Here is a 27424-nt window from a genome sequence, read left to right on the forward strand (position 1 = left end):
ATCAATAGAAATATACTGCAAAAAGGGAATTAAAAGTAGGTAAAAGTTTCTTGAAATGAGTGTATTTGTCATTGTTTTGAGCAACAAGTTTAAATGATCTTTTTAAATTATAAAAAAAATTTACTTACTTTTAGTTCCCTTTTTGCAGTGTACAGTCACATGCTTTTAAACTTTCTTCCTAGTTGTCTCATAATTCAATGTCAGAGTAAGTTAAAAAAAACTTCCAGGGAGAGATTTCCTGCAATAATCAGCAGGTCTTTTGCCTCATTTTAGTCTCTTAGTTATAGTTTCCCTCGCATTTTAAACTTTAGACCACCATCTCTGATCCAGCTATTGTTATTCTGCCATCCTGCTTCCAAGTCCATGCCCCACAGGCCCCATACTGGCTTCACTTCTTTAGTAATGAGCAGCCAATCACAGATCTAGGAGGGCCTCTCTATGGCGATGGAATGCCACTTTGTTTTTAAGGGGGATTGTGGCAGATCCTTGGCCGAACTGTAATGAGGGCATCTTTGCTGCCGTGTCGGCATGCAGATGAATAGAAAGGAGGTCAGCTGGGAGAGACAAAGAGGGTAGAGTGTAGGAGATGTGAAGCGGAGGCATGTTTGGCTGGCGTGAGGAAGCCATGTTCACTTTGATGAAGAACAGACTAATGCAGACCCTCTCCATCGCTTCCACTTTGAAATGTCTTAGAGGCCGATGCAATGACGTAATGGAAAATGTAAGCAGGCTCAAACTGAAACGAGTCCGAAATATAAACAGACATCGCGTGTCAGAGCAAAAGCGTGGGGGGGGGGGGTTCAAAAAAGTACAAGCCTAGCATTTATTGGGATATGGCTTTAAACACCACCATGTGTTGTTGCAACTGTGAAAATATCCTGTCCATCCTCTTCCTGGCCCTCCGATAGACATCTAACAGACCAGAATAAAAAGTCAGTGGCAGTATGGAGAGGGGAACTGATCTCTGCAGCCGCGTCACAGCATGTTGATACAGCTGCACCTTACAAGATATTTGAATCTTTAAATACGACCGGGACCTTTGACCGTCAGAAGTTTTTGTGCCGGTGCCAAATTGAAACAAGCCAGGGTTTTGTTTTGCCCACACGGTCATTTAATGGCGCCAGTGACATGTGTGTGGGTTCTGCTGCATACTGTACATGCCGTATCAACGGTGCTTGGAAACCTGACAGAGCATTGAATTAGTTTTATCGTATCCATCTATCTTTGTTGTGTTGGATGTGGTTTATGTTCTCTTTTTCTTTTGTCCCCCCCCCCCCCCCCTCATTCCTGCCTCTCGGTCTCGATCAGCCTTCTATCCTCCATCACATACCCTGCAGCGTCAGAGGTCAGGCACCCAGAGAGCTACATAGCTGCAGAGAGTGAAGGAGAGAAGGGGGAGAGGAATGGGAAGAAGGTGTGTTTCAATGTGACAGGAGATGAGCAGGAGGACTCTGGACACGACACTATAAGCAACAGAGACTCGTACAGGTAAAGCCAAAGTGAGAGGAGTAGTGCTTCCTGTTGCTTGTTCTTATCCTTGTGTATAAATGTATTCATGAATGACTATTCATACTAAAACACTTATGCACATCTTAACGTTTTAAACTGTATTTTTATTTACATGATTTGTTGGGTTTGAATCTATTTATTTTTTGTTTGCAATTTTTTAGTATAGAACTCTGCGCTGTATTTTGCCTTTGAATGTGGTACAATTACACAAGCTAAGTTATAAGCTCAGTTCGTTTTTATCTGAGCTAAATCGAGTTGTGTTGAGTTTTATATTATTTGCTTTACCATTTTCCACAATTTTAGAAATAATTTCTCTTAAATTGTCCTCTAATTTCTCATCAGTGACTGCAACAGCAACAGGAACTCTATTGCCTCCTTCAGCAGTATCTGCAGCAGCCACTGCAGCTCCTACGTTCACAGTGACGACATGGACTCAGGTGCACAAACACCACAGAATGACATACAAGAGCCCGGCTGACAGTCTAGTATCAGGATTTTCATGAATAAATTCTTCATCATGTTTCAGTGTTTTCCACAATTTTGTCTGGAAAATATCAAATAAGTGACAAAACAAGGGCATTTATTCTTCTTTATTGTAAACATACATTGTTTATAAAGGAAAGGCACTGATGTGATCCAAATGGCTTGTTGTATGTGCATGTCTGCAGGAGACGAGATGCCATCTAGTGTGTGGCTGTCCCATGACAAGCAGAAGAAACTACACAGCTTCTTAGAGCATCTGTTTAGCCAGGTGAGTCAATGAAGCTCCCTGACATGGGAAATAATGTTTGCAAGCCAAGAGAGCCCAAAGTTTGTTTACCAGGAGGTTTCGTCAAATTAATGGTTGAATGTGTTTATTTTATAACCTAAGACAACTTGCATATTAGCCGGCCAGTTTAAGGAATTAACATTTTCTTTGATGAATGTTTCTCTGCTTTTAAAGGTCAGCTGTTTATTGAAACCCAAAAGTGGGATGTTTCTTTTGTAGCCGGAAGAAGGGAATGTTGGAAAGACTTGAGTTTTTCTGAAACTTTAAAGGTATACTATGCAACCGGGGTTGATTTTCCAGCGAGGCTCCCCCCAGAGGGCGAAAGTAAAAGTGTACTGTCATAAAGATGCTCAGCTGTTCTGGTGTCTCCGTCAAGCCAGGCGCGGTTGTTTTGAGCTTAGCAGACAGGCGAACGCAACGAAAAGTGGAAAAAACGGCAGTACAAACAATGACTAACACAGTGAAGGTATGAACATCAAGCTTCCCGCAGCGCTATCTTGGCGAGGCGGCCACCTCGGCAAACTCACGCTACCGCTTCGCCAACATAAAAAAATAAAATAAAAATAATAATAATAATAAAAAACTTGATATGCTTGCATGTTTATTTGACATTAACAAACGGTTCTTTGTTGTTGCTTTCGCGCGTGTATAGTGAATGGCAGGGCAAAAACACATGGAGTTCTCGCCGTAAAGCAAGACCGACTCTTGCGGTCTTGCACGAGACTTCTGAGCCTGTGTGTGCTGGCCGAGAGCTCCTGCAATTGCAAGTACGGTATTTCCCCTACAGACTACCAGGGCGGCCGAGAAAACCTTTGTTCGACCTGAAATGACTCATTTAATCCTTCAAAACGGTATGGAACACATTCATTAACTGAAAAATGTTGCATAGTATGCCTTTAACAACACTATGGTGAAGGAGGATGTTTCCATCAGTGATGGAAAAAGAAAAGGAACAAGGCTGCTCTTTTTGGCAGCTTCCTCTAATTTGTTGTAATATAGGTCAGTCCCAGCTTTGTTTACGCGCTGCATCACAAACCGTGTATTCACTTGGGTTTGTGGGGGATAGTGTCAGAAGCAGGTGTTGGTCATGCCTCGGCAGCTGGGTTGTATTATTTTTTTTTGCTTCCCTGTGCAAACATTCCTATCTCGACGCAGTGGGAGACTGTATGGGGTTCTCTATGTTTGACCCGCGTGCTTTCTTCAGGTGGACTCAATCACCAGCATGCTGAGAGGAGCGGGGGTGGCTCGGGCATTTGAGCAGACAAAGTGCTTCACGCCTGCAAGAGGACTACAAGGTAGAACTACAGCAAAAATCAAGCGTTGTACTCTATTTTTCCCAATTATTATTTTGGAATCGCTTTTTGTCTTTTATCTCTTTCCATTGTGCACATGCAACCTCCTTTTTCTCTCTATCAGTTTGTAAACTTTGAACTGTAGTGTCTTGGGTTCCTGGGAGACTTCCCTCCCCCGATGTGGACCTGAGAAGAGGGAGACGATATAAAAGGCTCTTGGGGGGGGGGGACAATTGTTGACTTTAAACAGAGCATGCGCTGAATACACAGGGGCTGCGACTTCCTGTGGTGTACTGTGACGCTTGCTAGACACATGGGAGGAAGTGTTGTAGGTGGATTCAGAGCAATTAGGAAGAAAAATCATTCCCAGACATTTTTTCTCTGATCCTTGTTCCCTATGTTTATAGTGAAAAGACAAAACTGCCTACATTGCAAAACTATTCATAACTCTAGATTTTATCGCATTAAAATCATAAACTTCCATGTAATTTATTGAGAGTTTATACGAAACACCAACACAAAGTAGCGGATAATTGCAAAGCGGAAGAAAAATGGTCCCTTAGTGAAATGCTTTGTAAAACCACCCTTCAATGCCATTACAAGAAAAATAATTTTCTCAAAAATGTACAACTTTTCGACATCAGAAAGCAACTAGTTTTTCTTGCATATGTATAAAATTTATCTAAAAATTCCTGAGTTTTTTGTGGAAAGTTACTCCTCCCTGGCCAATAAATTATTTTCTTTTATCTGCAATTGCCATAATACAAATCTTCTTCCTTTTGGAATATATGAATATAATGTTATAATATTTTGAAAACAATCGATTTAAAGTCCTGACAATAATAACAATTTCAAGATTTAGTATTTCCTTATTGGTGAAATGGATACCAAAAGTATAACTTTACAAGATGCTCAGCATTCCTCATTTTTACACAGGGGGAAGACTGCACTTTTTTGCTATAGTTCTCCTAAAATTACTACTTTACTCTTACAGTTTTATGACTTTAGTCTTGTAATTTCCAGAAAGAAAAATAGATAACTTGCCAGCCTGCTAATAGTGGGTCACCGGTCTCTGCCACTAGTATTTTGAGGATCACAGGTTGAGAAGTTTGGTAACCTCGGCCCTACGTCAGTGGTTACCAAACCTGGTCCTCAGGGACCCTGCTTGCATGTTTTAGACGTGCCTCTGTTTCAGCTCACCGGATTTAAATGGTTGCATGTTGTCTTGTGCAACCCATCACGCCTAAACATGCAAGACAAGTGTCCCTGAGGACCAGGGTCAGGAACCACTGCTGTCCTGTTGACAGATTGTCCCACCTAAGCTATGTATATCTCTCTAGCTCCTCCAGTGTTACCATGGGCTTCTTGGCTGCTTCACTGATACTGCTGTACTGGACAGACATGTCTCGGCAGCTTTGCACTTGTGCCATATCCTTTCCATCTCTGGGTGAGGGATTGAGCCGAGTTCTGTGAGATGTTAAAAGCTGGGATATTGTTTTATAACCTAACACTGTTTCAAGCTTCTCTACAATGTTATTCCTGACCTGTACGCTGTTTTCCTTGGTCTTCATGATCCTGTTTGTTCACAGTTTTTATGCTGAAGTTGAACTACACACTTTGGGGATAAAGAGGTAGCAGAGAAAAGGGTTGTGAAGACAAACAAGCTCTACTCTTCTTAGTTTTTCATTAGTAAAAAAAAAGAAAAAAAAAAGGCAACCATGTGTAATTTTTAAAATAATTTCAGAATTATGAAATACTTGACTTTGGTCTATCACATAAAATACAAGTAAAACACTTTGTTTGCTGAATACTTTTGTAAGCCACAGTATTTGGTCGCTCATTTTGTGTCACCTGACCCCGTTTCAGCCTCAGTACACTGTAACCTTGGCGTCTATTATAAGGTCATATCTTGTACAGGGAAAATGTAGGAAATGTGGAAGGAAAGGGCTAAATTTATCCTTATCATTTCCTTCTACAAATACAAACTAGCTGACAGCGTTCTTTCATCAACCCTGGAACTTTCTTCAGATGGCGTGACCCATTTCTCAGATAAGACACCAAAAGAAAGAATGTGTGTGTGTGTGGGTGTGGGGGGGGGGGGGGGGGGGTGTTCCTGTACTTGCAGCTGAGCAAGAACATTTTTTGCTCATTTTACTAGTAAAGTGAGGCGTGTATCTTCGTTCCTCATTTTTTTTTCTGGGATAGGGGTTAGGTTTAGGACAATGGTGTCAATTAGGTTTATGTTAGGGTTAGGTATAAACTGGTAAATGTTAGGGTCAGGGCTAGGCTATAGAAAGGCTTGAAGATGAATGGAAGTCACGGCATGATCCACCCTTTGTGCATTAAACAAGTGTGTGTGCGTGTGTGTGTGTGGTGCAAGCATGCTTCTCAGAGAGTCATTTATCTTCTAAAAGCAACAAAAGGCTGTCTTGTCTTGCGTCTGTCTCCATCCCGCTGCGTTAAACTCACTTACGACAAAGTCTTTGTATCCTCGTGCGACTTTAATGCACAGCGGTGAGTACTTTATGCAAAACAGAAGATTACCCAGTTATTATGTATGTTTTGGAAAATTCAAGCCCCCAGACGTCCCGGCCCATTTGGCACGCCGACTTCCCTCACATCTCTGCCTCTTCTCAAGTTAGTGCAGATATGCTTGAACTGAAAATAGAGCTGCTCGCTTTTGGGTACCTTCAAAAGGCGCGTATGGGCTTGATCATTTCTGATCTGCCTCAGCTTCAATAATCTCTGTGGTTGATAGTAGAGCAAATAAGATTATCTAACAAATGGAGAATTCTTGCATCTGATCTTACGCTCTTTTCACTCTGAGACGCACACATTCATCGTTAGATCTTACCGCTTTTCTTTATCCTAAACTTTGTTGCAGGTCTTTTCAGATGCTTTGAGATCACTTGCAAGAGATTAAGAGATTATTCCACTCATGTGTTATTCCTGCGCTGATTTAACTGGTAGCCTGCTAAAGCCACAAGCTTTTATGTGATAGACCAAGACCAACTAGTCCATAATTGATAAGCAAAAGGAAATGATGAAAAAAAACCTGGTTTTAACATCCCACTTTACTTTGATAGCCCTTAAAAGACGCGTAGGACACACAGAAAACCTGTAGAAGAATGTCCTCTGGTCAGATGAGACCAAATTGTAACTTCACCATAAATCCCAGTGTCCGTATTCTCAAAGATTCCTAAAACTAAAAGTAGCTCTTAGTGACGTAGTTTTAGGAAAAATCTTCAGAGTTCTAAATTTGGTGTTTCATGTTTTTATTTTAGGTAAAATTTTATATCTACTTTAAAATTTTAGATCAATTAAAACATCAATGCCATATTTATCAAAAGGTAAAACGAGCTCAAAAATTTGCACCAATCAGCACCATAAAAAGGACTGAAGAAAATGTTGTTCATTTGCTGTCATTCCAGTATAAAAGTTTTATTTAGATATTGCATGAAACAAATGACGCTAAAACTTTAAAACTGTCCCTTTTTGTTATCATGTTTAGGAATAAAAATAAGATCCGCTGTGAATGACCTGAAGAGCAACAGGTTGCAGAGCCCTGCTCTAAACACACCATTCACACTGTGAAGCATTGTGATGGCAGCATTATGCTGTGGAGATGCCTTTTTTTAACAGGGACAGGGAAGCTGGTCAGAGTTGATAGGAAAATGGATGAAGCTCAACACAAGACAATCTAAATTTCTGTCACAAGACTTGAAAAGTTATATCATCCCATATTTATTTTTATAGCACTTTTAAAAACAATGTATGTTTGACCAAAATGCTGCACATGTACAAATCAAGGCAAAGATAAAAAGGATTAAAATATTCCCTTCATACAAAATGATCCAGTATCCACTTCTGAGAATGTCTCAGCTCAATGATCAAGCTTTTTACCAGATTATTTTTTTCACTCTTGGTTTGCTCTGAGGATGTTGTTTTACTTTTGGCTTATCGGCAACACTGAGAAATTGCTCTTTCTATTGGAAATGTCGCTCAGAGGTAATAAACATGGAGAAATCCCCATCAGGTTGGGTCGCTGTAATTATTTCTGTGTGATTTCCACCAGAGTTTCAGCAGCAGATGGAGGCTGGGGTAAACTGCGCCAAAAAGCTTCGCCTCCACATCAAGCAGGACCCCTGGAACCTTCCCAACAGCGTTCAGGCGCTCACACAAGCCATTTCTAAATATGTAGAAGGTCAGTGTTCACCTGAGACACGTGGAACACGCGCAAAGCAAATAAAAAAAATCCACAATGTTTAATCCTTAAAGGAGCAATAAGCGATATTTCACCACTAGGCGGTGCTTGAGCACTGTCTGTAGACCAAAACAAGATGTGTGACAAGCCGAGCCTCTCTACCTCCTCTATAGCTGCCACCAGGCCCCTCCTTTTCCTTCACACGCGACGCTTCCTTTCCTCTAGTAATGTTCCTCTGAACATTTCTAGAGAAGAGGTAAGTAACGCATAACTTTACAATGGTGTTAGCAAGAGAACATTTTGATCTGCTGGCAGCTCTTTACATGCGCGTACGTGGGCGCGCACGCACACGCATTGTGCGGCCGGCCCGGCTATGCAAACAAGAGACTGGAGAACAACACAGAGAGATGTGTTGTGATGTCATACAATACTTTAGTTCTTCACAAAACAACTTTTTTGTTCTTCCTATCTAAAATAATGAAATTTCGCTTACTGCTCCCTTAAAGCTTGTCACACATAGCATTTAAAAGGGGGGAAGAAAGCAGACCTGACTTTAGATTAAATGTATACGCTGCAAAAAGGGAACTAAAAGTAAGTACAATTTTCTTGAAATTAATTTATTTTTACCCCTAAAATAAGATAATTAGATATCCTGCACTTGAAATACGATGATGGAGATGAAAAAATCTTATTCCATTGGCAAATAGTCTTATTTACCTGCACTAATCAAGGAAAAACACATTAATTTCAAGAACAAAGTTGACTTACTTTTAGTTCCCTTTTTGCACTTCCCCCTCACTATTTTATTAAATGAAATACCAGACTATTTCATTTATTAACGTCTCTGCTCACTTTGAAATCTAAACCTATACCCATCCTGGGACCCATAAATTGGAGCCACTAAACTGGAACCGCAAACTAGCTGAGAATAGCAGAGCTGCTTTCTGTGAGATCCTTTAATTTTTGCCTAGAGAGGGTATTTTTATTGCCAGAGGGAGCCTGCGGTTTTGTTTTTGTTGATTCACCGACTAAACACTCATACAGAAGTGGTACAACCGCACACACACACACACACACACACACACACACACACACACACACACACACACACACACACACACACACACACACACACACACACACACAAGCACAGCACCAAGCACTAACAGCCCGCCACTCGACACTCCTGGGAAAGGTGAGCTGGTGGTCACAACTGACAAAAATCCAAATAGACAGAGTTATTATTAATACATCCCACAAGGCTGGGCGTTTTCATCAGCGTAGCTTCCTGCTTTATAACCCTGAGCCATTGCTATAAACAAATATGGATTGATGCTGTTATCTTTGTTTTTGCCAGTTTTTTTTCTTCTTCTGGCTTTCTGTATGTAAAACAAACAGTTGTTGAGCTGCAATAATGTTATTCAGCTTGTGTTAGTAGTGGGCCTCCCCCCCTTTGGTGATATTGTTGCAGCTGGACAGACTCTACATGTAAATCATTCATAGTTCTCTATTGGCTCTCTCACTGGTTTACCTTTGTCTCATGCTTTCAGAGGTAAAGACAAGGCTGCTCCTGGTTCTACTGCAGTATACAGGTTTGTACGCCGTGCTCATCGATGCTGAACATGAGCTGCATTTTAAATCTTTAAGCTATTCTTTTGGCAGAAAAAAAAACAAGCAGAATAGCAAAGTAGACCTCCCTTAATGGAGGATATTGTGCCAGATAGTTTAGCCTGAGCTAGCTAAGATGAGAAGGTATGGATGTTCAGCACGGCCATTATTAACTGAAGCCCGGAAGTGATGCAGGAACTGTACCAAGGAGAGTGTAAACACACCTTCCTGTCATACCGCAAGCTGCCAGTCAGTCACTATTTTCACAAGTCAGTTTTTTGTTTTTATTCTTATTTTTACAAAGTCCGAAAATTCTGTGAGCAAAATGGCATAAACGTCTTCAAATGACATCCAAACTTATATGTTCGAGCCTGAATATGAATCTGGGGAGTCAGAGTTTGAAAACGGGGGCTATTGCCTTGGATCTATTGCATGTTCGTATTCCCGTCACGATTACGAATATTCTCGCGTTATTTGAGGATGCCAAGATGGCAGCGCCCGTGAAAAGCACAGAAAGGATAAAAAAAAGGTTTTACTCTATATAGGTGCGCGTTAGCAAAAAATTACTATCGATAATACTTCAAGTTCACCATTATAATAAAAAAAGAACATTTCCAGGGTTTGTTTGACATGATGGAAGATAAGGGATGCTTTCTGAAACAATGAGACATTGTACAAAGTACAAAGTTTGTGGTCTCAACAGGAAAACTGTAACTGGGTCATCATTTTGTGTTTCTGCTCGATAATGACCCGATCCATTTGGCCAACGCAATGTGGTCACAGCGCACTCACAAAACCAACCATCCATCTTGGTCCCAGAACTTTTTGTAAAAAGTATAAACAGCAGGCCTACTGATAGGTGTGCCATCAGTTATTTGCATAAAAAAAAAAAAAATTCTCACTATGTGGCAAATTGGAGGCTTTTTAAAATTGTTTTGATCATGAGATTATCCTATGAAGATCTAAAATATACCAATTAAAAATGATGGTGCTACACCTTTAATCATTTCATTGTGTGTGTGTGTGAGTAAAACTTTTAGTGAGCTTTGCAAAAATGTGATATTTGTCGATACTAAACTAAATGTAAAAAAAAAAAAAACTGAAAAAAAACATTTTTCCCCAAAGAACTAAGCATGTGCGATGATTGGTGGATTGTTCTTGGTGGGCTTCAAATGTTTGTTTCTAGTTTAATAATAAAATAGTTTTACATTTAAATCATGAGACAAGTAAACTAACTTAATAGGTTGTAATATAACACTAAATGAATATTTTTGTTTCTTTTTATTTGAATTGATTTCTGTGGTAGCCAGAACATTTGCTCATTTGATGCCCCCGTTTTCCTGTTCATCTCAGTGCTGTATTCAGGTGGAAACTGTTGCAATAAACAACCTCCGATACTGATGAGATTTAAACATCAGATTCTACTTTAACTCCCATTAAGGAAACGGCAAGCTGTAAAACTTTTAGTACGGAATAAATCCTCTACTAAAACTCCGATGTTTCTTTCCATTAACACTTTGACAAACCGCAATCAAGCGTCCCAGCAAACAGTTTCAGTAAGTTTTCATGTTCTCTACAGCACAAATGAATCATTTCATCATAACTATTAGTATTTTTTGCTCTGTTTAGGGTTTAACTTTTTAAATTTTGTATCTGTCAAGAATTATTGCAGCTGAAGAAACAAAACATTTGTTTTAAAAAAATGTATGTATGTTTATGACCTCAAACTAGTCAGAAAAGGTCTCCAGCTTCCTCATTGGTCAGTTCTTGGCCCCATCACTTAGCCCTTCCGCTCTAGTAGTTTTGTTCTTTGTTCATCTTCTCCTGACTGCAGCTCCGTTCGTTTCTCTGTTTCGTTTTCTGATTCATGTTGTTCTGTTTCCCTCTCTCTAGACTCTGAGATCCAGTTGCGTCGGGATATGGTCTTCTGCCAGTCTTTAGTTGCAGCGGTGTGCGCATTCTCAGAGCATCTGCTGGCTGTCCTGAACCAGGTGGGTTCAACTGAAAATCTTGTTTTGAAATTATTTACAGTGATAACACGTTTCTTATCCCTTTAGCTGGCTTATTTTATGCCTTTGTTTTAATTTCCAGTTCCACAACGTAGGGACAGAGCTGGACCAGGAGTTTCCAGATCCTCAGGAGGTCCAGGAAGCGCAGGAAGCCAGCCGACGGTGGCTGGAGCAGATCGCCAGTGCTGGCCTGCTGTTTCACTTCCAATCCCTCCTGTCTCCCAATCTGGTAAGCAGCCAGTAACAGAAGCTCAGGAGTCAGATCGTGTGGAAAAAAAAGGTTGTTTTACTGCTATTTTCCCAGTCATGAACCTTTCATAATACTGTAAATGATGTTAGATCCGTGTCACACGCCAGGTCATACATATCGTCTTTGTGCATCATCCACATCCTCATAAAACTAGATTGCATCCGTTATCTTGCGCGGTATGAGTTGTGGTTTGGTGGGGGCTTCTTGGTTATTCATTAAGCTTGAGCCAGAATTTATGTTCTGCTTTCTGAACAACAATGATCGGTGCCCAACCAAATAAAACTGGAGCTGCAATTTATGTGTTGATTTCAAACAGTTTCCCTCATCAGTCATAACACTGCAAGCTACAAATTCCTGCTGTAAATCTCCGTGAGTCTTACCATTATCGGAGGGATTTCTGAGAGGTCATACTGAGAAGCTTTAGCCCAGGGATATCAAATTCAAGTCCTCTGGAGCCTGTGTCTCGCTACTTTTAGATGTGTCTCTTCTCCAACACCTGAATCAAACAACTGAGCCATTATCAGGACTCTGCATAACTTAACTCCATGCTGAGGTGTTTAAAGGTGCCCTGGGGGCATATTTAAAATTTGCATGACACCAGGCCCAGAGGACTGGAATTTGACACCCCTGGTCTGGCGTGTCAAGAATCTTTATTGTCACTACGTGTTACTGTGGAGAAATATGTTTTTCTGGAGACAGACACCAGTTCAGAACATATACCAGCAGACACAACATAGTATGTGCGTGTGTATGTGTGTGTTTAAATAGATCTATCTATCTATCTATCTATCTATCTATCTATCTATCTATCTATCTATCTATCTATCTATCTATCTATCTATCTATCTATCTATCTATCTATCTATCTATCTATCTATCTATCTATCTATCTATCTATCTATCTATCTATCTATCTATCTATCTATCTATCTATCTATCTATCTAATCAACGATATGAATTACTGTGGTGCTGCATGAATTAATCCCTCAATGATTCACTCATGCCCGCAGTAAAATCTTAAGCCTTCATATACAGAACATAACTGTGCAATCAGATATTCCTGAGATATGAGTGTGCAAATAAGCATTACCAGTTGTCTGACTGTGAAGATTGTGGTCAGTGACATGTTACAATCAGTCTCTGTTAATGTGGATTTTGAATTTTAGAAATCCCAAAACATGTCCAGACATGACAAATTTACACCAATATAAAGGGATTAAAAACGGTCACAGCATATATCCACTTGGAAGCAGGTATTTACACGATACCCGTTTACACCAAAACACAGCATCACTTGGCAGGTTGGTGGAAACGCTTCTGTCGCACATGTTGTTTTGGGAGATTTTGCCCATTGAAAAAGGCCCCTAATCCTGCTCCACTGCTGGCCAGCTCAGCTCTCTGGATGTGGTCGACAGGGGCAGGAAGAGATGGGAGGAACAATGGAAAGGCAAGGGGAGGGTGGCAGAGACTTCTAATCAGAAATATATGAGCACCTGTTGGAGATGGTAAGACATAAATAAGCTGAAGCAAATACGGGGACAGACCAGGACAAATGTGGGAACACCTCTATGCTCTTGAAGTAGTTTTTTTATTTTTTTATTGTTGCCCTTAATCAAGCCAGATCTTTATAAATTATTTTAGTCCTGCTCAGTTCACCCTGTCAGAGAATGTTGCTGACTCTTTCTTCAGATTTTGGCTGCTATGAAAAGTTCCTTTTACATTTTGTGCTTTAAAATTGTGAAAAGTAGACAAACGTTGGACAAAAAAGAGATGCCCGGCTTTAAGATTATCTACAGCAGAGGAAGCATACCTAAACGTCACAGAAATCGACACGACACTGAACCTGAAAGATTCATCTTTCCTAAGGCGATAAGACACAGATTACTAAGATTTCTGTGAATACTGTTTAGGAAATCACCTTTTTTTGTGCAACGGTGGTGTTTGTGGTAGACATTTATACATTCCACTAAATGAATTGAAAAAATGGTACGTCTTTATCTAAGGTTACAAGCGACAACACAGAAGCCTTAAGAAATATAAATCAAAAGTATTAGACTGGGAGCAATGTAGTAAGGACATAAGACATGATCCAGTATTTAATCTGAGCAGACCTGTACATTAAACAGCACTGGTGTTTTTCATGAGTTCACATCCAGCAATTATCTACTAGTTGTTGTTTTTAATTATCTTATCATGTCCTGGCAGTTCCATCATAATGGCCCTGGTCGCCTTACTGTTGTTGAATTTAATGAATTTTGTGGGGGGGAAACACAGAAAATGACCAGTAGTAACAACAACGACATCAATGTATTCAGCCAGTACAGCTAATAGTTAATTTGTTGAACTGAAGTTTCCCTGTACAGACTTAAATGACCAAATCGGTTAACTTATTTCTCCCTTAGTCACCACAATACTTCGTTTGTGTTTTTTTTTTTTTTGTCCCTCCTTCAACTTAAAGATACATAGTCATGTTGATTTTTGATGTCGATCTTTTATTTTTATTTATGAATATTATATTTTCAGCTTGGTTTTTGCTCAATTTGTCAGTAAATATAGCCTTTTCTGTTAATATTTGCCATTACAACATCATGTGACCGGGGTTACGTCACTTAACTTACGGACGGGCAAGACATCATAAACAATTCATTTATCAGGTAAATGGCATTCTAATGCGTTTAATTTGAGTTAATTCAAATGAAAAGGGTTTAGCCTATGATTTTTTTTTAAAAATTATTACTATGATGTTGTACCCTTGTTTGCGTTTGGTAGGAGCTGTAATTTTCCTTGATTTTTATTTTTTTTTTTTTTTTTTTTTTTTTTTTTTTTTTTGGAACTAGGCTCAGGGAAGGACTTGCTGGAACTTGAAAAAGGAGTAGGTCGGGTTGGTCTTCGATCATGGCAAGCTGGCATTACAGCTCGGTCAGCTCGGTAGGGACTAATTTAGAAGCTGCGTCAATGATCACCATCTGGTGGTAATAGTTCTGCGGTACTGCCACTAGATGGCGCCACCTCTGTTTATGTCAGCTCATTGCGCCCATTGCTGGGGTTCAAAAAGGATTATCAAAACACCATCTGGACGGACTCTTGGAGTATATAACCTTATTTTATTATAATCAATCAAATTTTGGTCTTTGTGGTATAGACGCATGGCTATAGACGTGGCTATATATACACCCTTAATATATACATACAGTCATATTCCATAAATTAGAATACTATACAAAAGTTAATTTATTTCAGTAACTCAGTTCACTAAGGGAAACACAGTATATAGGTACTTGTATAGATACCTCTATTTCTGTTGATTTTGATTTTTTTCCACCTCCAGATAATAAAAACACAGCGTCTAAGATCAGAATATTGCATCAGACCAATAAAAAACAATGTATTTAATGCAGAAATCGGGGTCTTAATGAAAAGCATGTTTAATACCGCCTTAAAGTCTGTTTTCTTTAAAATGTGCTTTGCTAATGTATTGAATAATACTATATACAGTATATGATTTGGGTGAGGTCTGTTTGCACTTGTCAGTTGTTGCAAAGGTTTGATGAGGGACGATTGTTAAAAGAATGAACATTGTAAATATATCTGCTGTTCTTCCTCTTCAGACCGATGAGCAGGCCATGCTGGAGGACACCCAAGTGGCCCTGATTGATCTGGAAAAGGTCACCTTCTACTTTCAACAATTCGAAGGAGAGCCAATGGTCGCAAGTATGTCCTCTTTTAACTTGGACCATATATTTTTATTCAGTTGATCTTTTTAAGTGTTATTACTGTATAGCTGCTTTGTCGTATTCATTTTACAGATCCATCATTCCTACTTCGATGTTATACAGCTTCAACTTACGGGGGTTCTTGGCACTTCTCTTAAAGGATGTGTAACAGAATAAAAGAACAACAACTTTAAATTAATCCTATGTCACGGCCGCATTATCTCGCAACAATATCACATAGCATGTTCTCTTGCCTTTCCCATTTTGAAAAACGACTAAGAGAGGCAGTCCTCCGTTTCACATCATATGTGACATAGTAGCTTCGACAAAGTATTAGTCTGAAAGTCTGCAAGCTTATGCTTCCGGGCTATAGCAGCTTTTTATTGTCATACTATTTTCCCTATTTTCAATTGAGTTGGACAAGCTAAATCTGACATTATATGTGCAAACAGTTTCGGAATTGTTTACCAAAACATTGTACGTTCATTTTATGGAAACTGTTGGAGGTGTGGATAATTGTGTCACAGAAGATGTTATGAGAAAAGCAATTGTTTCCTAACTCAGGATTGTTTTCCCCTCCAGAATAAATGTGTTCAATTTAAAGGTTGGGTTTTACTCTATAATTCAGTGTAAAATTATTTACTGCATTAATAATACAATTTATTTAAAAACAAATTAAAGCTTTTTATATCTCGTTACCTGTGGAGCCATTAAACGTGGTGGGTGTTATTCTTATTAACTCGTACCAATACACTTTTTTTTGTTGTCTTCTGGCAGATATGCCCATCTCCTACCAGGTGGAGGGCACTCGCCAGGCCCTGAGGGTGTGCTTCTACCTGGAGAGTTACTACTTCACACATTTGCCGTACAGGCTTAAAAACGGAGGAGGCGTCAAAATCTACCCTGTGCTCTTCACACAAGGTAAGACGAGTCTGGTTAAGGAAAAGGACAAAGGTTGCTTTACAGATGATCATTAAGCTTTGCGCTTCTCTTCCTGTTTAGCCCTGGAGAGCATGGAGGGATATTACTACAGAGACAACGTGTCGGTGGAGGAATATCAGGCCCAGATCAACGCCGCCTCGTTGGATAAGGTCAAACAGTACAACAAGAGACTCGGGTACAGTATAAGACACATACAGTACGCACCGATATTGCTTTGCTGGTGTTGTGTAATGCAGCAGAGTTTTTCAGATAAGATATAAATCAAGGTGTCCTTCCTTTCCGACGGGTTTGACTCTCTCTGACGCTAGGCAGCAGCAGCAGCAGCTGCTGAAGGTGATTGGCTTAGAGCAGCGCGGTCGGGAATGTTTTGCGGTTGGCCGTAAACACACACACAGCAGGGGCGGCGGTAGCTGGATGAGAACGCGCAGCATGCCGCCAGGTTTGCTGCAGTGTCTCTGTGCAGCTGCCGCACTCAGTCACTTTACACCCCGTTGCTTTTCCGCACACTCGAGACTCCCCGTGATTGGCCAGGTGTGGAAAATGTGATGAAATAGAGAGACATGTGAGGAAGAACTTTAATTTGTTTAACTTCCTGGGCTCCGTGAGAGGGGAAATTGCACTCTGAGGCAGCGAGGCAAAAGTCAGGGAGCTGTCTAACATGTATTAAATGTGACTTTGCTTTTAAGCCTATTTCCCTTAATGAGCACCGAAGAGGGTGACCAGTGGTCTTTAGTTTAACAGTCTGGTAATTAAAAGTTCCACTTATAGTAGTGTGTCATTGTATTAAGTGAAGCCGATTTTGGGGGATTTAAAAGATTTCTGCTTCTGCCAGCTGTGTGTTTCATCAGCGCTATCTCAAGATTGAGTTCTTTGTAGAGTTTTTAATTTACCTGTAATGGTTAAGGAGGGACAACTGGAATTTCCCAAAGCATAGTTGTTTGAAGACAAATAGGGGCATTTCATATTTTGTTCCAGACCACCTCGTGGTGACCTAGCATCAAACATCTTTGTATATTATCTAGAAGTGGATTGATCATAAAATTATAATGGTTTCAGTGTTTAACATGAAGACAAAATGATTAGAATTGGCATTAAGGCGTCACTAGGATCTTATATCAGCCATTACCCTGAGTAGCTTAGTTAGCAGTACTAATTGTAAACATTAGTCTTAGTGTGGATTTCTGAGATCAACCGTTTTTTTCCTGCAAGCCCACACTTGATCCACCAATCAGAAGGCTACCAGCCATAGTTTGTGTTGCTATATGAATGCATGCAAATCTTTGTATCCATTTCATGTGTGCAGGCAAGTGCATGTGCGATCCAAAAAAAAAAAACGTGCTAATTTAACATTTATTTACTGGTCAAATAGTTTGCATATTTAATCCCTCATGGAGAGGTCAGCACTTTCTCTCACTTTATTGTTAAGCACCTCAGTGATACTGAAAAAATCCTTTGAGCCTCCTTTCTGTGGTAACAACTTCCACGAAGAGGGTCTTGATTAGCACAACCTGTCGGCACTTAATTATGGTGCATTCCCACTTGCCGGTCGCTGTTCATGGCCAGTCGAGCTAAAAATCGCTCTGTTCTGGAACCAGGGGATCTCTCCCTGCGTATCTTTAATACTAACATGTGAAACTTTTTTATGTTTCGCTGCAGTTCAACACCAAACTCTTCTGTGGGTTGTTGAAACCCATGCATTGCTGGATCTTACCGTTGGTTTAGCATTCTGTATTCTGGACTGCCAGTCTCTGTATATTTTCACCTGCACTGACAAAGAAAATTATTTAGCTGACAGCTGAGGCCCCAGCAGTAACACAGAGCAGATGTGACTAACAAGACACAGGCAAGCGTTGTGGGGGGAGCCTGTAGGGTGCCAGGTAGGGAGGCAGGCAGGCTGTGTGCCACAGAGGAGCCAGGATATCAGCATAGAGCTGCTGAAGATCATAGTCTGAATTGTTCAGCGTCTCTGGGCTCCCCAGTCTCTTTCAGGTTGCACTTCTAGCAAATGATGTTATACAGTTGCTGGATTTATCCAGTGAGCAACAGACCGGATTCCAACACTACACCTAGATCTCACTTAGGCCTCAAGCGAGGCTACCGATGTCCCAACAAGACTGAAAAATGAGTTCACGCGTTTGTTTTCAGCAGACTCGACTATTGTAATGCTGTTATTTTTACAGGTCTTCCAAATAAACAACAAGACAACTACAATTTATTCAAACTGCCGCTGCTACAAGAAAAAAGTATGATCATCATTTTAGTCCAATTCTAAGCTATATTGGCTACCTATTGCTCACAGAGTAAAGTTTAAAATCTCATTAATGGTCTCCAAAGCACTTACTGGACAGAGCCTTGACTAAATATCGGATCTTCTGCAATGTTATAAACCATTAAGACCCTTAAAATCGTCTGAATCCAAACTACTCATCATTCCAAGAATTAGAACAAAACATGCTGAAGCAGCCTTCTGTATTTATGCTCCAAAAATCTGCAAAAAGCTTCCTGTCAACTCAAAGACTGCTCTCATCCTCCGCTCCTTTAAAACATGGTGAAAACCCTTTCCATTTGCCACTGCTTACCTTTAGTAAATGGTTTATTTATTTTATTTCATGTTTTCGGTTAGTTTTTTATTAAATTCTATATACGAGCACTTTGAGTTGCCTTTTGACGAAAATCTGCCATACAAATAAAGTTGCCTCCCCTTGCTTTACGTCGATTCTGAGCTGTGGTTTAGACTAATATAGTTTGCCAATAGCAAACAGGCTTAAATCGGAGGCAACTTGGCTTTCGCTCAGTTTTTTCTGAAAACATTTGAACACTTATCCAGGAGTATTTGTCAATTCTGGTGGCTCACACTTTTTATTTATTTAAAAAGGCACAATACATATTAAGGAACATAGATGTTGTGCGTGTGCCAGATTGTAGCCATTGGCTAATTTAATGCCAGTGAGCATAAACCAAAGCCATCATTTGATTCAGTACAGATGCATTTCAGCACATTGTTTTTTACTTGTGACGTTGCAGTCATATCAAAGTGTGCAGAAATTATCTGGGATTTTTATTTGAGAGCCGTAAATCGAGAGAATGATGGTCAATTTAAGAAGATTCCATCTGTTCTATTTAATATAAAGTTTTGTTAGATATTGGAGCTGTGAGAATGCACCACTTTCTTGATGTCACCAGAGACAAAAAAAACTCTGTTTTAGTAACAGAAGATTTGTCAGCATAAGTCTAGTCTCTAATAGGGGTGCAAATCACCAGTTTAATCACAATACGACGTTATATTGACTTGTTTGGAAGACAATACAATTTTGCTGATATCACAAAGTCACGATCTCCGATCAGTTTGATGCGATATCATCTGCCCATCTAACACTATCCAACACATTTTTCTTTCTAATTAAACATTAAGCACTACATTGTCTTATGGTGCGTCCAAACCAAACGCCTTTTCCGCTTCAAAAAGACGTCCACGCCTCAACTTGGATGCTTGTGCACGCTGTCTAGAGCCTCAATGCTATGACGGTGTGTCTGCCAAAGTGGCTCCCATGCGGATGGCTATATTTACTGAATAATATAATATAATCTACGCCGTGTCTGGATTCACTAGATAATTCGGAGGCGAGTTCAGTTTGGTGAGTTTCACCACCTACAGCAAGAGCAGCATGCTAGCAAGGGTCGCTTTCAGCGCCGTTTATGCTCACCCAGCCCAGTTTGACAACCTGCTGACCGGCATCAGTGCCCGGATCTCCCACCAGGACACAAACTACAGCCTCCCCATTTCAGCTGAAGGTATCTGTCCATCTCTCTCAGGTTAGGGGGCATCTCGATATTAACATTTATCAGTGATCTTAAGTAAAAATATTTCGGAAAATCCCCCAGTACGTCACAAAGTGGAGCAGGGGTCTCTCTGATTGGTTGACGTCCCGAGTCCAGCTGCAAAAGTTCAGATTTAGCAACTCTAGTATCGGCTGCTCTAGAAGCAGTAAACGTGCGGCAAAACACGCATCATGTGCTGTGCTTTTAACATGCTGTAGGACCTCTCCATGACTCCCAAGGTGCGTCCACCATAGACTTTGCATGTAAACCCGATGCCCTTGATGCTCGAAAAACCATTTGGTCTGGACACACCATAAGGGTTTGTGTTGGAAAAGTGAAAGGGGCATGAACACATTTCTAGGACAATATAAATGATTTCTTTAATTATTTTTCTCATTAATTTATTTTTATTCCATTTTACACGCAGAACTCTGACTGTCAATCTCTAAACTATAGTTTTAGTTTTCATCTGTTTTACTGGGGACATCTGTGACATAATCGATCTAAAGATTTCATAAACAAACAGCTAACAGGCTAAATGTTGTGATCCCTCGCTGAGAGTGTATTTGTTGTTACATGTGGTAAAGTCAACATGCTCCCTTAGCTCCCAGCAGTTGGTGGTTTCTCTGTATGTAACATCACCAGTAGTTTTCTTTCTCTGGCTGCCATCTGTCTCATGGCTGACCACAAACCAGGGCCTGATCTCACTCAACTCGCCGACCTCAGGCACCTCGTTATCCTTGGAGCCGCGCCACTGCAGTGTTGGGCTAAACCAACGCTCTGGGCCGGTGCCATAAACCCACTGACAGACACACGCGTTGCTGAACTGAATGAACTGCAGGACCACGCTAAAAGCTCTCACGCCTCGAGTCCACATTTGAGACTCTCTAAAGGGACAGTTGTTTGGAAGCTGAGTTGAGGTTTAAATCATATGGAGTAAATAAGTAACTGCTAATATAAACCAGCTTTTTTTTTTTTTAAATAAGACCTGCTTGGACTGGATTCTTTGGTAATCTAGTGTAAAAATGAATTAGTTCAACATTTCGTCTCAACTTCCCAACCTCAGGTTCCTTTGGGGAAACCTGAAAAACTAAAGCATAGCCATATGCGTCTTCTACCTTTTGGGTAATTTGAAGGGACTTTGGTTGAAAGATGAAGATCATGGAGGCTATTCGGCAGAAAATGAAACTACAGGGCTGTCTTTGAATGCATTAGTCAGAGAGGGGGAGCAGGCTATGTGCAGGCTAGTTATTTCATCACATTCTGCTTTTATTGACAGGAAGTTTTAGGAGGGCATTAAGATTTCATCTTGCATGCTCGCTTGCTATGGATTTCAGGACAGATTGGAGGATAAAGATACCTGCATACTGTGTATTGGTGAACTGTATATGCGGCAAATAATTGCTGTAAACCAGTAAGTGTTAGCTGACACTGTGTGTCTCTGTAAAGTAACTTAAAGCCATTTTCACAGTCACTACTCATTATTCTGTTGGTGGTAGGGATGAAATATTCTTCAGTAGATCTCCAGGCTGTTTTGAACCCTCCCATATATATTGCATAGATAAAAATCCCTGAAATATATTGGATAATAAAATACCAAACAGCCTGATAAATGTGTGTAATGATGAGGTGGTGGCTGAAAGATGAGCAATAAACTCAGAGCTCTGTCCGGCTGGTAATATATATTATTAACATTACAGGCTGTTTTATTTTATGATTTGTTCTTTTCCCCCCAACACACAACACAGCCTGTGAGTCAACTGCGCTCTCGGCCTTTTCACGTGCTGCTGTTGTACTTAAAGATTAAGCAAATACTGGATGTTAATTGCAGGTGAGACCAATTTCTGTCAATATTCCTGTCAGTGCTGTGAAAAAGCACATTGCCCCCTTTCATTTTATTTTACTCAAATGTTTTGTACACTCAATAAATATTAGATGTTTTTGAAGCATGTTTTTGGTTATTAGTGGAAAAGTCTGTCCAAATCCGCCTGGCTGTGTGTGAAAATAAATTTGCCTCCTAAACCCCTAACCAGTTGTGCCTCCTCTTAAGGTTTTGAGTGACGCATGCCACAGCATTTCCTTCCGATTTAGGTTTAGACTTTGACTAGACCACCGGAAAACCCTAATTTTGTTATTGAGCTTTATTTTCACAAATTGATGGCCGTATAGTCTTCTTCAGGATTATCTGGTTCCGTCAATTTTTTTCCAAGTCATCCGAGTCTGCCATGTTTGGGCTTATATACTGAGGTGAGAGTGGAGAATGACCTTGACTGCGAGTTAATCATGGGATTAGAAACAGCTGTGAAGAACAGCAAACAGGGAGACTTAGTAAAGGTGAATGATAACACAAAGGAGGATGAACTACAAACCAATGGGAAAAGGGTCAGCCAGTCCACAAAATATTTTCCCAAAAGTCTTAGTGATCACCAGAAGGTTTTTTTTTTTTTTAGGAAGAATGAGACTCTCCTTTGTGCTCTTTAAGCAACACTGGTTCTGGTATAGTAATTTTTGCATAGATGCAATCTGTCTGTTTCTTGTAGTTAAATCATGAACTCTACCGTTGAACAACGTCAAATATAGATGCAGGGTTATGATTGAAAGAGTTTAAAATCATTCTTAAGTCTTAAGAAGTATTTTCCTTTGTAACATTATCTTTCTCTTCATTCATAAATTCTATTAATTGTTTTTTTTAGGTTAGTTATACTATATTCTGACAAAAAATGGATCTGGTTAAATACATTTTCTTTAATATTGCACTAGATGCAGCATCTAAGTAAACATCCCTTTTGTCTTTCCATCTAAGAACTTACAGCATACACATTTAGACACGTCTTTGTAAAAAAAAAAAAAAAAAAAAAATGCTGACAAACATGCTCAGACTCACAACTCAAAACACGAGTCTCCTTGACACTTTGCAGCAGTGAACTTGAAAGCTACATTTCCTCTGTGCAGATGTGTTCAAGCTGAACCTTTACTTCAAATGAGCGGAAGCAGTGGTATTTCTCCTCCTCCCTGCAGCAACACTTTGCTGCAATAACACGTAGAAGAAAACAACAAATGAACAAGGTTGTTTGCTCTAATGTATTAAGGAACATTGAGTTATTCATGAGTATAAAGAATCTTAAGTTTCCCGAGACTGATGTGACTCTAAATTGAGTTGTGATTATTTGAACCAATCCACACACACTATGGTTTATTTAATTTTATTATTTATTAAGAATAATACTTTTTTTCCTTTGCTGAATGCCTTTTTTTTTTGATGAAACAAATTAAGCCGTTATAAGCAGTCTTTCTCTCTTTTGAAAAGGCATCAGTGTGTGGCTGGCGAAGAGTGTCCCAGTTCACTTGATTTCTGAGGAAGGTGGTGAAGCTTTGTTCTGCTTCAGCTAGTCTCCACTGAACCTCTGTTTATGAAGCCCGGAGGGCTGAGCTGCTTCAATTTATCACTTCGTTTTGATTCTATCATTGCATGGCTGTAATGATTAGAGCTCTGTACTTTGTTATGCTTTATACTCAAATGAAAGACCTAGTTTCATCTGATTAGAAAGCCCCTCTTTAAAGGCAAAGCAAGGTAATCTAAAGTGCTTTACAGGAAGATAAAGAACAGGCACAAAGAACATTATGCTGAAGCAAGAAGTACATGAAAAAAATAATAGTAAAATTTTGCCTCAGATTAAACAAAACATTTTCCATTGCATATCGAGGAGCGTCATGTCTTCTGCCGTCATCTGTTGGGGCAGCAGCAACAGAGCCTGGGACATAAAAAGGTTCATCAATATGATAAAGAAGGCTGGTTCTGGGGATGACTGTGGAACCTCTGGAGATGGTAATGCAAAGAAAGATTCTTTATAAAACCAAGAAAATTATGGACAGCCCTGACCATCCTCTTCATGAGACTGCCTTCAGTCAGAGGCTTCTTCAAATTTGCTGCAAAACAGACCACTACAAGAGATGTTTCCTGCCAGCAGCCATAACTGTCTACCATAACTCTTTGAAGAATTTGGATTAATATGAGTTACACCAACATTTAATTTCCCTTTGGGATCAATACAGTATTTTTTTTTTTATTTGAATTGAATTTAATGAATAAATAAATAGCTAAGTCATGATAACGATAGGTAATTTTTGTTGGAAAGCTTAAATAAAAAGTAATGTTTTCAGCTCTAATAAACAAGCTAAAGGTTTCTGCACATTTGAGGTTTTCAAGAGGTTTGTAAAACATAGACGCTGCCTCCCTTTTTTATTTCTTATCCTAGAAACAGAGTATGGAGGTTTTTTGATGACCTGTGAGGTCTAGGCAGTTCTTATCTGACAAGATAGGCTGAAATGTATTAAAGCCCACGACTGTTGCCGTTGCAGCTGTTACATATTTGGGTTTTAAGTTAGACAGTGATTTCAAATGGGACGGTCAAATTCAACTTAAAGAAGTTTAAAAGTCCTGCGTTAATAGTTCATGGTGGTTGGCAAAGGTGAAATCCTTCCCAGGCAACTCTTTGAAACAGCGATCTGTGCTTTTATTTCATCCCACTTAGATAATTGTAAATTAAGTTTACTTTGGAGTGAGTCGGCCTTTGCGCACCCGTCATGCTGCTGCACGTCTTTTAACTTGTAATCAAAAACAGAAGCCTCACTCCACTGCTTACCTGTGCATTTTGGAGGTCATTTTAAAATTTTTAATTTTGCATTTAAAAGGTCTTGCCCCGCCGTACCTCTCTGAGCTTCTTCATCCCTATTCTCGGCCCCTAAGGTCAGCCAAACAGCAGCTACTACAGGTACCGAGGTCTAGGAGGAAGCTCAAAGGCAGAACCTGCTCTATTGCTGCCCTTTAACCGTGGAAGAACCTTTCCCTGCACATTAGAGAGGCTTCTTCGCTGTCTGCTTATAAAACTCTTCTTAAAAACCCATTTTTATGTTTTGGCTTTTTAACATCAGTGAGACTTAATTTGACCTTGTTGGTTTTTAAATTGGTTTCATTGTGTTTCATCTCTTACGAAACTTTTACCAAGCTTCACTCTCGTCTTAAAACGTTTGATCTGTAAATTATAGGTTAAAGCTCAGTTTTTATTACAGAAACGAGTATAATAATTCTCCCTCAGAGCTCAGAAGCTTTTTGTAACAGCCACTTTTCTGCCTGTGCTTGATGATAGCGATGTTGTGTACATGTGCTTCCATCAGTTGCCTACGGTCCTTGACTCCGGCTTACCACTGTGCTCTGGGATTAATCACTGGTTGTAGCGCTGTGAACTTAATGCTATATGCTGGAATGCCTTTCTTAAATGTATGCATCCTGAATGGCTCTGATTCACGAGGCTCTTGGTCCCTACTTATTTATGCACTTTTCTGCTGAGAACTGAGAGCCTCACGAACAAATGACATTTCTTATTTCTTTGGACCTTGTTTTTGAACTGAAACAGGAAAGAAAGCGTTCAGTTTTCCTGGAGTGCCTTTGCAGTCTGAGCTGAAGCTGAATGAAAAACCTTCCGCTTTATCTTAAGAAACCAACAACAAAAAGCCTTTTGAACTGGGTCTGTATTTTAGATTTTACAAGATTGCTGTAGCAATAGCAGCTGCATGTTTGCTTGCCGCTGCATTTGTAGTCCAGGTCACCCTTTTGGAAAAAGGTATTTGATCTCATGGACCTCTTTAAATGAATTGATAAATAAATGATTAAAGTCTTATTCTATATTTCTGCCTTTTTTCTGATAACACTTTTTGTTAATAGTTTGCAGTTATGCGCTGCACCTTGTTTTGCTTGGTTATGTACATACTGATTTGCCAAATAAGCCAATCTAGCACAGTACCTGAAAATGCTGAGACTACCTTTTTAGATGTTTTAAAATGCAGTTTGGGGAATGTAATGATTTATTTTTTTGTTCACCATTTTAAAACAGTCAATTATCTTGTATTTGTGTGGATGATGCTTGTGCGCCCTTTGGTGCAACCATTTAGAGATATAACTAACGTCTTTTGACACTAGAGAGCATGACTACTATTCCTCTGCGTTTCACAGACTAAGCACTTGCTTCCTGACCCTGATTAACATTAATGACTTTGACTATCTGTATTGCTAGATTTTTTTTCCCCCACATTGCTGTAACGTATACCAGGTTTCCTGTTGGAGTATGTCTTTTTTCTGACATAGTTTACCTACATATAGTTCTAAACATGTGTCTGCATTGATGTAAAGGATACGTTTCGTCCTCCTTGTGTCAGTGCAGCAGCATCACTGCGGGGGCATCTAAGGGCTCCTGGAAGCCCTCATTAGCTCCTAGGCTGCTTTCCCACACATGCCAGGGGATTTGTGTGGGAATTTAATAACAGTAAGTGTCATTCATCATGGCCTTGCGAGTGATTTACATGGACTTTTTCATACCTCTGTGGGGTCATATATTTATATCATAAATTCTAGATAATTTACCTCTTTTCCACTGTTCAAGTGAGAGTGAGATCCCTCATAATATCCTCATTTTAAACAATTTTCACATCTCTCATGGGATGTTGGGGATCATTTATTTTTTTCTCTCTTCACTTCTTGGATCAACGGTGTTCTGGGAATGTATCCATTCCCACGCCACTCCTTTGAACACATCTGTGCCTTTTTCTTCTTTCTACACAGCAGCTGACTGCGCTTGCTCCCGTGCTTTGAAGGGCCTCCAGTGTCCCATTGTCACGAAGCAAGAAGAAACAAAGTGAATTGAGTTCTCATTTCCCCAATAAAATAAGCCAGCTACACGTAGAGCAGGTCATCTTTGGCCCGTAGCCAATATCTCCATTAGAGCCTCATGGAAACCCTTTGGCTCTTTGCGTGTGTGTGTGTGTGTGTGTGTGTGTGTGTGTGTGTGTGTTCAGAGATGTTACAGTTATTGCTGAATGAGCTACAGGGCAGCCTTTAGCTATGGTTGTCTTGATTTCCACTAAAAGCAAAAATAAAAAGAGTTGCTCTCATAACAGCAAAGACGATGTCAACCAGATCACAAGCAGTTCATGTATTTTTGTCGCACAATAACTCCCTAATAATGTTTGTTGTGCTCCCTGGGTCGCGTGTGATGAACTACAAGCAGGACTTCTTATGGCTTTCTTTTATCAATGGCTTTCTTGATCCCATTCTTTTAATAAAGGCCACATTTGTGGAGTGCATTACTAAAAGTTATCCGGTAGCTCCCTTCAGCCTGAGTTGCTGATGTCTGCAGCTCCTCCAAAGTTACCGCAATACTCCGGGCTGCTTCCCCAGGAGGGGAGCAGGAGGGGCAAGTCAGGAGGGGAGTAACCTTTTAAAACCAATGAGCCATTTTTGCTCTCCCTCCTACT

General features: G+C 40.0%; 1 protein-coding gene across 2 annotated transcripts in view; it reads left to right on the top strand.

Moving 5' to 3' along the window:
- Window positions 1–27424, top strand: part of prex2 (phosphatidylinositol-3,4,5-trisphosphate-dependent Rac exchange factor 2) — a 128052-nt gene that overhangs the window by 83102 nt on the left and 17526 nt on the right. For both annotated transcript variants that reach the window (XM_036125396.1, XM_036125395.1), the window contains 11 exons: window positions 1309–1488; window positions 1852–1946; window positions 2178–2260; window positions 3483–3573; window positions 7646–7774; window positions 9325–9366; window positions 11276–11373; window positions 11474–11620; window positions 15251–15353; window positions 16133–16276; window positions 16358–16472. In XM_036125396.1, coding sequence (XP_035981289.1) covers window positions 1309–1488; window positions 1852–1946; window positions 2178–2260; window positions 3483–3573; window positions 7646–7774; window positions 9325–9366; window positions 11276–11373; window positions 11474–11620; window positions 15251–15353; window positions 16133–16276; window positions 16358–16472 — 1227 coding nt within the window. The remainder of the gene's footprint in view (window positions 1–1308; window positions 1489–1851; window positions 1947–2177; window positions 2261–3482; window positions 3574–7645; window positions 7775–9324; window positions 9367–11275; window positions 11374–11473; window positions 11621–15250; window positions 15354–16132; window positions 16277–16357; window positions 16473–27424) is intronic.

This window comes from Fundulus heteroclitus, chromosome 21 (genome assembly GCF_011125445.2).
Source record: "Fundulus heteroclitus isolate FHET01 chromosome 21, MU-UCD_Fhet_4.1, whole genome shotgun sequence".
Taxonomy (NCBI): Eukaryota; Metazoa; Chordata; class Actinopteri; order Cyprinodontiformes; family Fundulidae; genus Fundulus; species Fundulus heteroclitus.